Below are 12,428 nucleotides of genomic sequence, written 5' to 3'. Positions count from 1 at the left end.
GATTTGAATCTTGGAACATTTAAAGTTGTCCTGGGGGTTCCTAAGCCTCTCCTCATATTTTTGAATTCTTGTTTCTTCATTCTGTTCTGATTGAATGTTTATTTCTTACTTCTGGTCCAAACCGTTGATTTGAGTACTGGTTTCCTTCCCATCGCTGATGATTCCCTGTGAATTTTCCTTTAATTCACTTTTAATAGCCTTCAGTCTTTCCTCTATTTTGTGACCATACTCAACCAATTCTGTGAGCATCCTGATTACCAGTGTTCTGAACTGTGCATCTCATAGGTTGGCTATCTCTTCATCACTTAGTTGTATTTTGTCTGGAGCTTTGATCTGTTCTTTCATTTGGGCCTTTTTTTTTTTTTTTTGGTCTGTGCAGGCCTGTCATGTATTAAGGGGTGGAGCCATAGGTATTCACCAGGGTGGGGCAACCCCTGTGGCTGCATTGTGGTGTTGTACATGGGTACAGAGTCCAAAAGGGAACAATGCTACTTGCTGGGCTCTGCCTTTCAGTCACTTCCCCCACTATCCACAAGTAAATTGGGCCCTTCTGGTGCTGATTCCCAGGTGGGTGTCTTTGTGTATGTTCCAGGACCCCATTGGTCTCTCCAGTCAACTCTCCTGTGAGGCTGGGAGTTTCTCACACCACCACAACCCCCACAGGTTTTTACAGTCAGAGGTTCTGAGGCTTTATTTCCCCATGCTGGAACCCTAGGTTGCATGGTCTGTCTTGTTCCCCAGTTGTTCCTCCAGGTTTTACCCACTCAAATGTGGGACCACTTGCTCTGCCAGCTGCCACCTCACCTGGTCCATAAGCCACCATCTTGCCCACTCTGGTCCTCCAGCCACCACCTAGCTGCGAGTCCTCTCCACCTGGCTGCCCATCTCCGCCCCTCCTACCAGTCTGGATGAATGTTTCCTCTTTAAGTCCTTGGTTGTTGGCCTTTCATACAGTTTGATTTTCTGGCAGTTGTGGTTGTTTTTTTTTTTTTTTAATTTGTTGTTGTTCTTCTTTTGGTTGGTTGTGTATCTACCTATGCCACCAGCTAGGCAGGAAGTCATGAACCCTGGTTTTCTTATTGTGCTAATTTAGGTGGCATTAACTTTGGGTGGAAGGTGGGCCCTCTTGAAATGTCTCTTTTGAAGGTCTTCTTGTCTCCAGCTTATTCATTCATGCTGTAGTTTGTAACTAATGGGAATTGAAATTAAAAAGACAGTGCAAACAAGATTGGAGGAGGCCTCTTAAAACATCTTGATGTCATTTTCCTTTAAATCTATCAATTTCAACACACATGCTAAGCCACGTTCTCACACAGTGGTATGAAGGAAAGAAAGAAGAGGGAAAGTGCTAGTAGTTACGCCAGGAACTGTTGACATGTGAGACCAAAAGGCGTCAAACCCTTTAGCTGAAAAGTCACAGCAAGGGGAAGGGATGTAACCAAACAAATCTGTGGGTGACATAACTTTCTGATGGTTTTAAATACATTCTGTTTGATATGCTACATTTAACATACAAAAACTATACCGGGGGGAAAGGGGGTTCCAGAATAAGTCATGTGTTTCAGACTCAAAGGCCTTTTGGAGCAGCTGGTAAAATGAATGTGTGATTTTGCAGGGTAATGGGTAATCAGAAAGGACTATGGAGGTCCGTAGCTGAACTGAAGTGAAATAGCATCACTTAAAGACTCACTGAAAGTCAACTAAAAATAGAACGAAATAAATGTTTGCGCCAAAGGAAACATCTGGAGCCTGCGTGCCTTTTGAACTATCATTTGGTGATCATTGGAATTAAACTTTTTGTCTGGGGAAATGGGGAATTGGAACTCAAAATAAGTCTAAATAAAATATATCGAAAGACATGGATTTTAGGAGGACTTTTTAAAATTACTCTCATTGTGCCATAGTGTCTCTGCAGCTTCTACTTCAAAATGTTGAACGTTTCACAGCTCTTTCACTCAGTAGATTATGTTGGGCAACTAAATTTCTTCTTTTCTTCAAATATTGCCTGGAGTTCTGTACTTTTATTTGCTAAACCTAGCAATCTTACTTGAAGGGCCCTTCCAGGAAAAATATTCACGTTACATTGTACTTGGTTTATTTAAGCATTTATAAAATTGGTTTGGTTTCTTTTTGTTTTGTTTTAATGCAGAAAATACATGAAAATCCTTGTTACTGGTCCATTGTGTTACATTTTGTTTCATTTCATTTTTTTATGCTTGGAAAATCATCAAAATAAACATCGTTACTTTGAGGAGCCCACTAGAAATTATTAAACTGTCAATAAAAATTTCTGGAGATTTACTAGCACAGGTCTTGCAAAGAAGGCCTTGGAAATGGAAGCTAATTCTGTACTTTGCAGACTGGAGAGGAGCAAGGTTGGTGAGAAACTATTGATGTCATTGATGTGAAAAGGGGGAAAAAAATTTTTTTTCATTTACAAGGTCATTCCAGCATACAAATTTCATGGTGACCACTCCATCTTCCAGGGGCTTTAAAACAATCCAAACCACCATTTCTTCTCACTTCAGCTGGCATAAATGCTTCATCAAAGGGCCAAGGGAACTCAGCTTGTGTCATTGGTTTTCTGTTCTGTAATGTTTAAGTCTTTCTTCTGGGCTCCAGCGTTGAGAGGAAACACATCATCCCTGTAATGAAACAATCATACCTTCACCCACTAGCATTAATCTTCTTGGTGCTATGGGCGGTTTCTCTGAGGGAAGTGCCTTTCTTCTCGGCTTCAGGGCATTAATGCAGAGCAATTATCTAACTGTCTTTCAGACTCTTCTCCATTTTCACCACACTGTGTCTATAATAGTTACGTTCGTCATTCACGTATGTTAGAATTACCCAGCTTCTCCCTATCATGGCAAAGAGGCTCAGGGCCAAGCAATTCATCCTGACACAGGATCCAGGCTCCAGTAACAACTAAGGCCACCTGTGATACTTTGACTGCTAGCAGGGAGCCAGCATTTTAAAATATACTGAAGTAGACCTCACAGGGAAGTATCTAACTTGGCAAAAGTGATGATGATCATCATAATACTATAGCAAGTAACAGAAGGCCTCTCTTCCCATTGACACAGGTGAAGTTTACATAAACCTGCAGTCTATAGAGGTGATAGGGCTAAAGACAGTGAGCTTTCAAGGCTCGGTGTGGATAGCCTGGACTACTTAGAGAGAGAAGTCAAATATCTCAGGATCTTCTCCTATTATTTCAGATCTCGAAATAATAGTTATGTGGCTTAGCCGTACTTGCCTGGTGTCTCTGTGAGTCTATTGGAAGGGTTGCCCAATGTCAAAGCAAGCCTTGGTGACACAAGAAATGAAACCCGACCAGGCATTGAGAAGATTATATATGCCAGTAGTTAATATCATTTTCTCTTTTTCCACAGCAAGAAAAACCCAGGCTTCTCGAGCCTTTGGATTATGAAACTGTCATTGAAGAACTTGAAAAGACACATCAGAATGATCCCCTTCGAGACCTCCTCTTCTTCCCCAGTGACGACTTTTCAGTAAGTGCGCTCTTTTCGAGCCATCAGAGTTCAGGAGGGCCCTACAGGTGATCCTCCCAAAGGTGTTTTCTTCCCTTGTAGATTAAGGGGAGTCCAGCCCTTCCTATGGTTACCCTTCTTCACAGTCAATGCACTAAGAATCCCCATCCGGCAATTTCAAGGGCCCAAGCGCCTCATAAATGTGGAAGATTGGGTCTCAGTGACATGGTGGCCTCTAGGGATGGGAGTGGCATGAGGTTCTGCCTTGGTCCAGCTAGTACCGTGTCCCTGCCAGTGACTGGGTGTTTAACCACTGTCCTACCTGCCTCACGGCTTCCCTCAGGCTGGTTCTAACCGAAAGCTTCCAAGCAATTGTAATGAACCAATGGCAGAGGTGGGACTCTCTCGGCACAAAAAGATTTCTTAAAAAGCACCCTGAATCTCGGGTGCCCTCTAATAAGGAAATGATGAGCACTGTGGGCAAAAACAGATAGCCCAGCACATTTTCATAGAGGATTTGTGATCTTTAGGACAATACTCCGTAGCATACAGACTGCTCTTGGGGTGGTAAAGAGAATGAATGAAAAGGAAATTTGTTTCAGAAACACAGTAAAGTTACAGATGCTGAGCACCCATGTGCCCCAACCATTCCATTTGTGGTCATTGTAAACATTTAAAAATGGTTGGTAAATATCCAACTATGAAAACAGAGATCTCAATGGGCAGATGGTAAATTTTCCTAAAAGAAAGGTACTCTCAGACATCACAAACACAAGCATTGGAAAGCAGAGGAAAAGGCAGCTCCAGGGTCACCCTGGGAAATGGCCATTGTCATGGAAACTTCTACCGAGTTCTGGGCCCTCAGAGACCACACTTCCCCAAATGGCCCCAAACCTCCATTCCCTCCCTTAACTTGGGGGCAGATCTGACTTCTGGCTTCTAAAGGTTCATTGTTTCCACCTTCCTCCATGGATTGATAAAAAAGGAAGGTATATGGAAGTTAACTGTCTGTTCCAAGTGCCGAAGGATGGAAGAAAGGAGACAGATTTGTAGGTAGGAGAAAAACATTCTTCCAATCTTTTTCAGAATTTTAAATGCCTCCCTCGTCAGCATTTGACACACTTGAAGAGAGGCTTATCTCGTGCAGAAATCTCATTTCCGTGGTTGGACCAGGCCACGGGGTCTTGAACTGCAAACACAAAGTTGAACCACGTTCTATTTTTTTTAATTCCACATCCTCATTTTCTCTTAGACAGAAGGCAAACTTAACAAACAGCTTTTTTCTGTCACCAAACATCAACATACATACATACACACACACAGAAAAAAACAAATCTCAAAACTTTGGAGAACCTTTTCTTCTAGCTCTGTCATTCAGAAACATGTCAAAATCTACTCCAAGCTTCCCCAACTCGAGAAGAGAGTGGAGATGTATAGATGGAAGGAAACATGTGCACTGAATTTGACTTCATTTAGGGGCATCTTCCCACACTCATTGAAGTTAAGGAAGGTCTGATAGGGTATGACCTTTGCCATCCTTTAATGGTGTACACAGAGCACATGATACCATACTTTTTTAATTTTCCCAACGTGAACATTTCAGTAAGTACACTAAATTCTTTTATCTTTTGCCTGCTCACAGGCCTCCTGTGGCCACCTCCAGTACCATCAAAATGAAGGGCAAAAATGTTAGCATCGCCCCAGGGCTTCCCCAACATCTGATCCTTGTCCATTCCTCAAGACCATTCTCTCCCTCCTCCACCCAACCCTTACCCCTAACATTCACAATCGTCCTCATTCCTAACTGAGGTCACACACTAGCACAGTTCTGCATGGGACATTCTGTCACCCCTCCTTTATTCATTTGGCAAATGTACAATACTGCATGTGAGGCATGAATCTCAGGATGGGGAAGGAGCAATGATTAGACAGAAACTACCCTATTTTAATGGAGCTTACCTTTTGGTAGAAGGAATCAGGCAAAAAAAGAAAAGTAAACAAATGAATTAACAAAATAATTGGGACACAGAGCAGTCCTGTGAAGAAAATGAGACACAGCCATGCAATAGGGAACAACTAGAGGAAGAACTGGGTTGGACTGAGTGGTCAAGGTCAGCACCTCTGACAAGGTGACATTTGAGCTGGGTTTTGAGTTCTGGAGGAGGGCCAACCATGCTAAAACCTGGGGAGGGTGGGGAGGGATGTTTCGGGCTGAAAGAAGCTGCTGCAAGGCCCCGAAGAGCTCTGAGATGGAAGAGTGGTGTGGGTAGGCAGAGGGAGTAGTTACCGAGGAGGCCAGGCAAGGACAAGATAAGCCTCTGCACCTTATTCAAAAGGCAACTGGCAAGTCACTGTGGTGTTTCATGGGGGACAGATGACCTGGTGTATGTTATCAGAACATCTAACAGGGTGAGGAGGACCTGGGAGATTAGTTGGGAGAATAGCTTCCAATTAGCAGGTACTCAAGGGACATCTGATGCTAACGAGTCCCTATTATCAGAAAATGTCATGTCAGAAAAACAGCTAAATTTTATTTGCACTAGGCACCCACTAAATCAAAGGGTAATGTCAAATATTATTACTATATAACATTGCCAGTTTTTGAACAAAATTCAAATGGATAGTTTTTCCTCTTTCCTGCCCTACAAAGTAAGAGTTGACAAACGGTGGCCCGTGGGTAGCCTGCTGCCTATTTTTGTGTGTCCTGTGAACTGATGGTTTTTGTGTTTTTTTAACACTGCCTTATTGTATTTTCTTCACCAAACTGGTTAAATAGTAGGAGAAAAAAAGCCTAGTTTGTAACTCATAAAAATTACATGAAATTCAGATTTTGGCATCCATAAGTGAGGTTTCCCTTGAATACAATGATGCCCTTCTCTTCAGGGCTGTTTTCGTGCTCAAGGGCAGAGTTCAGCAGAGCTGCAGTAACTGCAGCAGGGACAGAAGACCCTTAAAAATTTATCCGACCCTTTATGGAAAACATTCGGGGAGCTCTGCTCTACAGATCCCTGCTAACACAAACTGTGTTCACGTTCTGGTGTTTTCATCTTCCTCCGTGTGGAATAAAGATCCTTCCTTAAAAGCTCTCCGCCCTGTCTGCTCCATCCACAGCCCACGTCACATGGCAGGGGTCACCAACAGCAAGCCTCCTAGTCACCAGGCTAGATGATCATTCCCTGGGCTCATCCCGGAGCGATGGTGAGGATTCTGTGGGATGTGTGTGGCCAGTCCCCACTCACCCAATGGGAAGTGGAATAGATGACCACTCCGGTCCTAAGGCGTCACAGGATGGAAGGAAGGAGAGCAGCCCCAACTCCCCGCCCTCCTCCCCATGGCCCAGAATTCAGCTCACTTCTGCATTTCCACATTTCCAAGCACCCACACTTAGAGCAGACATCCCTCATTACTTGGTTTGTTTAATCAATATTTATTCAGCACCCACAAGGCGCTGAATATAGAACAGCACTTCCTAGACAAGTGAGACTGACAGGAAAAGCAAAAACCCTGTGATTAAGAAGTGTATGCCCTAATATGGGTGAAGAGCAAAATTGATTAAGAATGCTTATAGTTAAGAAATATCAAGAAGCCCTGCATTGTTTCTCTCTGTCCATGCTCCTGGCCTGAGCCATCATCACCATTTTGGGCCTAGATCCCCAGAAGTGGCTTTTAAAGAGTCTTCCTGCTTCTTTCTTACCGCTGCTCAATTCATTTAAAGAGAGCTTTTAGAAATGCAAGTCAGATCATGCCAGGCCTCTGGTTAACACTTTCCAGTGGGTTCCCATTGTCTCGAGCACCCAGTCAAGCTCCTTCTTGCCTTCATCCCAGGCATCCAGTTCCTAATGTTCTCTGAGCCCTTATCTCCTTGCCTGGCTTCCCTTGCTCACTACAAGGACACCTAGCATCTTTCTGTTCCCTGAACTTGCCACGTTCATAGGGCCTTCACCCTCTCTGTATGTCGGTTCCTGTTTTTTATCCATGGTTCGGTTCAAATGCTACCTCTGCAAGGACACGTCTCTGACTTCAGCCGACATTGCCCCACTCCCACACTGCGCTGTGCTGTCCCATCAGCCTGCTAGCTTCTCTTTGTAGCATTTATCACTACCTAGAAAGCTGTCAGGTTGCTTTTTCCCTCCTCGTGTTTCTCTCCATTAGCACATAGCCTCTAGTAGGACAGGGATGTCTTTGGTTGTGATCATTGCAAGACCCCCAGCAACTACAGTGGTCCTTGGCACAACGCAAGTGGAAAATGAATATTTATTTCACAACAATTTAGGTTATTAGTTTAGAATATAACTTCAATCCTTTGAGTACCTTTAGGAGCCAAATGACCATTCTGAAATGAAATTTGAGAGTAAAGAGAATGAAGTAACCGGCCTTTCCTGGGAATGAGAAAAATGGCCATTAATGGACTTTTCCTCTTGATACCACTCAACATGTCACCTGGAAGGAGTAGCATTAAGATCATGACCCCCTTCTCCAGAGGCTCATTTGGCCTAATACAGTGCCTGGCTAACTTCCTCCCTATAACACGTAATGAACATATTCACATGCTTTTTGTTACTAGGCAAGGGAGAAATCAGCTTATAACTGTATTTCCAGTACTCAACACAATGTCTGGCTCATGGGCATCCAGTAAAGATTGCTGAACATTGAATTCAAACCTTCTTCCTCCAGGTGAAGGGGCTGGAGTAGAAGCATCTTCTTTATCCTGACATAACAGGTAGAAGTAGTTTCTCCTGATACGTGGGTTCTGGGATCAGGCATGATGGTCTTCTGTGTGACTGATGATGACTCACGAGAAAGGAGCTGTTTAGATGCACTCACTAACCCAGTTCAAAAGCATGCACTACTTCAATAGTTACATTATATGTACTGTTCTTGTTTTTCTCATCGGGTTTTTTTTTTGAAGCTGGTAACAATAGAAACTTAAGAGCCCAAAATTAAGAACTTAGTCACCAAATTGTGTCTTAGTGAAACAGGCAAGGACAGTAAGAAGGAAAAGAAAAGCTAAAGGACAGTTTCAGGGACACACTGAATCATCTCGTGGAGGGATTCCATTTAAGGAGACACAGGTACAAGAGGGCAGAACAAAAAGTGAGAAAGCCAGAAATGAGTTTCTTGCCCTGAGAAAGACACAGAGAGCCTGAGGCGGAATCATTTCTGGAAGTTGTAGACCTGAAGTAAGAAAGCCTAGAGGTCTGAACTCTAGCAGCGCCCCCCACACCGTGAGAAAGCATCGTCACCTTCCTCCCATTACTGCCCACACCAGGAAAACTGCTCTACTGCAGCTCAGCCTATGTCCCTCGTGCTGTGAGCGAGGTTGTGAACATCACCCATATAAACAAGGAGCAGTGCGTACATTTGGAAGGTTATACTTTCAACACGGGGCAGTGCCATTGTCAAAGTCAAGGTCTATCTACACACCTGAAATGGCCTGTTTAGAGAGTTACATGATCTTCTCACAGTTCTTCTTTGTATTGAATCCCTCACACATATCAGAATTAGTGTCTCTGGGCTCTTCAATACATCCTGCGGTTTTCATTGGCTCGCTATTATTACCGAGTGAATTGTGATTTTTTAGTATACCAAAGGCTTGTTCTTTTCATAGTATGTTTTTAGCTATAAAAAGCAACTGGTATATGGGGATTTCCAGACTCAACCACGTGGGTCATTTGGTGAGAGGAAGCAGAAAGGTCTTAATATTTTTTTTCAACTGCAAGGCAGAAAGGTCATGAGTTTTTTCTTCTCACTTCTCTTACTGAGGCACAACTTAACATTTCACAGGAATCTCAACCTCTTTTTAATCCTTGGCTTCTGAGGCTTTAACTGGCTCACAGTGTTCATGCAAGAACACTGTAATTGCGATTTAAAAGCTAAGTAATAGCCTTTGTCAAACTCGGTTATTTCTAAGTTATAATATTCCTCTCATTGACAAGCTAATGGAGCCGAGATTTGAAAAGGCTCTTGTTCAAGGATGGAGAGTTACTGCGAGGACAGAAATCAAACTTAAGCACCTTGACTTTGCTGTTAGAGATTCTATCAAAATAGCATGCTTTTGGTCAGCTGCTTCTTAGAAAAATATGTCGCACAACTTGAGAGAAGTATTAACTCCCCAAATCCCACGGTGAGGGGTGTCATTACACAATTGGTACGATAGTGAAGTGATTGTAGAGTGCTTATTTCAGCTCAGTAAGAGCCTGTGGAGGTAAGTCCGAATAAAGGCCCGCACACTTCCGGTTGTAGCCAGCATTACTCACGATAGCCCGGAAGTGCAAACAACCCACACGCCCATCACGTGATGAATGGATAAACAAGTCCACCCAAAAGCAATGAGGCACCGACGCATGCCACAACTTGGCTGAAACTTGGGAACATGATGCTAAGTGAAAGAAGCCAGTCACAAAAGGCCACATGTGGTATAAACCCATCTGCAGGTAGTGTCCAGAATAGGCAAATGCACAGAGACAGGAAGCAGATTAGTAATTGTCAAGGGCTGGGGAGAAGGGAGGTTGGGAAGTGACTGCTAATGGGGATGGGTTTCTTTGGGGGGTGATGAAAATGTTCTAAAATTAAGTAGTGACGATGGTTGCACAACCCTGTGAGTATACTTCAACCAGTGAATTCTAAACGTCAGGGGGTGAGTTTTATGGCATGTCAATTTCATCTCAATGACACTTATTTTGAAAAAAGAGATTGTTCTAGACATGTCTGTGTTCAAGTACTTCATTCTTTAAAAGAATTAAACAAAAATGTAACAAACAGTAAAGATAGGGCAAAACATTTCATTTATTGTTATCATTTATTTCCAAAGCAGACTTAATGTGGCTTGCCTATATGCAAAAACCAAAGCAAAACATGCACACACCCCCAAAAATGACTGACTTCACTAATCACTAGCAGAGCTTTTGGTTCTAAAAGATTCTCTAGTTAAGCTGCCGACTTCATACATGATACAGGCAGCAAATCCTACAGTTCAGAGAAGAGAAAATGTAGGTTGCATGAATTAGAGAAGATTTTTTCAAAAGCAGCTGACACCTGTTCTAGAGCTGAGATGAGGAAAGAAAGGAGTTGTCTGAGAGGCAGGGAGCATGGGCAAGGCTCGGGCAGCACTGAGCCCACAGAAAGAAGGAACGAGAGCAGCCATGTGGGAAGGTGCTGTGGCGGGGCGGCCGCGGCAGGTCAGCTCACGTCTGAGGCCCATTGCTCATCACAGGGCTGTGTTTGCAGGCTGCACAGGCCACTGTGCCCTTCCTTGCACAGTGAGCTCAGACCGCTGCCTCGATTCCCTGCCAATGGAGGAGCCTGGTGCCTAAGTGTCTGTATATTGGAGCACTGGGTTTATTCATGCTCATGTTTTTCCATATGTAGAATGTTTTGTCCTCACCTCCTTAGAGAGGATGAGACATATTTTAAAGACTGGAAAATGAATCCCAAAAAAGAAGTGAAATGACTTGCTCGGTGTTTTCTAGTCCAAGAGTAAAACTGGAACCAGGTCTGCAAACCTCCCTACTTAGACACACAAGCACTGCCATGGAGACGCCCCCATGCTCGACTTGGCCGGATGAGGACAGCTGTCCAGTTATGGGCCACTGCCCGCTATCTGTGCATTCCCCATACAGTTTAACTCCAGCAAAACAAGGACCTGCCTCTTAAAGCCCAATGCAGCTATTAAAGTGGTATTCTCATGTATTTGAAAAAAATAAAGTCAAACAACACTGTTCTGAATATGGTTTAAAAAGAAACGTTTTTCAAGCAACTAATGCAGTAGAAGCACCTGCTCTACTAACATGAAAGGCACAGTCAGTGTTAGTCGGAGCAGCTCAGGTGAAGATCACTTCTGAACACGTGCTTAGGTTGGAATTGACGGTGAAGTGTCAGTTAAGAGTCCCTGTTGTGAGCCTTGTTGACTCCTCAAGCTGGGACTGACGACTACAAACCCCATCATGCGTGTCCTCTCTTTGGAACAGCTGGGATCTACAGTGCTGTCACAGGAAGCTGGGCTCAGCCCCAGAACAGGAAAAGCAGACTATTTCTTAGACTTTGACAGTGGCCTTTGGTCACTTGAGAAATGGCCCCGATGTGCTTGCAATGAAGTCATCTGTGGTCATTTTTGTCAGCAGAATGGTGACTGACAAGGCTACCAAGACTACCCACTGCAGAACAAAAGGGACTGGAAAGTGACAGGGCTGTAGCCTAAGATGTCTGAGTGTTAGGGACCTGAACTTCCAAACACGGGTCTGCATGCGTTGTTTCATAAATTAAAATGATAGTTTCCGTTTCCAAAGGCTTAGTTTCTGGACAATAGCCCCTTATAAAATGCTACCACCGACAGAGGAGCTCGGCTGCCTTCCAGGGCAGCCTCAGCTCCATTTCATGCTGTTGAGCTGTACTAATTGTCGACCAGAGGGTTTATAAAAGAGAACAGGAAGTCTGTTGTGGCCAAGGCAATTTGTAGTGGTCTAAAAGCATCCAATTCTCAGAAAAGAAATTCTCTGTAACCTTAACAAATATGACTCTGTATAGTTTTCTTTTTTTGATCACTTTATCTTTGCGTCTAAGGAGACACATTAAAGAAGTCAAAAATGAGCAGAAGAACCACAGTCTTACACTTGAAACTTCTTTGGAGGCTTTCTGCTTTTTCAGGCAAATTCTCCAGTATTACAACAAAATAGAGCTGAGATCAATAGTATGTCATGGGCATTCATGGGGCGTGTATCCCCTCTTCTTGTGCCTTCTGTCTTCTGTGCCAGGTATTAGATGTGCAATAATTTCATGCACATTGTAAAATACTGTTTTAGGGTTATGTCACGGTTACATGGGGGTGATTCAACCCCCGTTGTCATTTCATAACTAGAGGTCATGAGGAGTCACTCGGAGCCATTGTCCACATGATCAGTTTTTATGGTCCTGACCCCAGTGAATTCCCAATCTCATACG

The 12,428-nt window shown here is 43.5% G+C and overlaps 1 protein-coding gene across 7 annotated transcripts in view; it reads left to right on the top strand.

Moving 5' to 3' along the window:
- DOCK10 (dedicator of cytokinesis 10) overlaps positions 1-12,428 on the top strand; it is a 227,671-nt gene that overhangs the window by 101,108 nt on the left and 114,135 nt on the right. For all 7 annotated transcript variants that reach the window (XM_053919129.2, XM_045198211.2, XM_024563982.3 and 4 more), the window contains exon 2: positions 3,393-3,512. In XM_053919129.2, coding sequence (XP_053775104.1) covers positions 3,393-3,512 — 120 coding nt within the window. The remainder of the gene's footprint in view (positions 1-3,392; positions 3,513-12,428) is intronic.

Source organism: Desmodus rotundus, chromosome 2, assembly GCF_022682495.2.
Source record: "Desmodus rotundus isolate HL8 chromosome 2, HLdesRot8A.1, whole genome shotgun sequence".
NCBI classification, from domain to species: Eukaryota; Metazoa; Chordata; class Mammalia; order Chiroptera; family Phyllostomidae; genus Desmodus; species Desmodus rotundus.
Note: the sequence above shows the minus strand (reverse complement) of the source record. Positions and strands in the feature narration are given on the sequence as shown.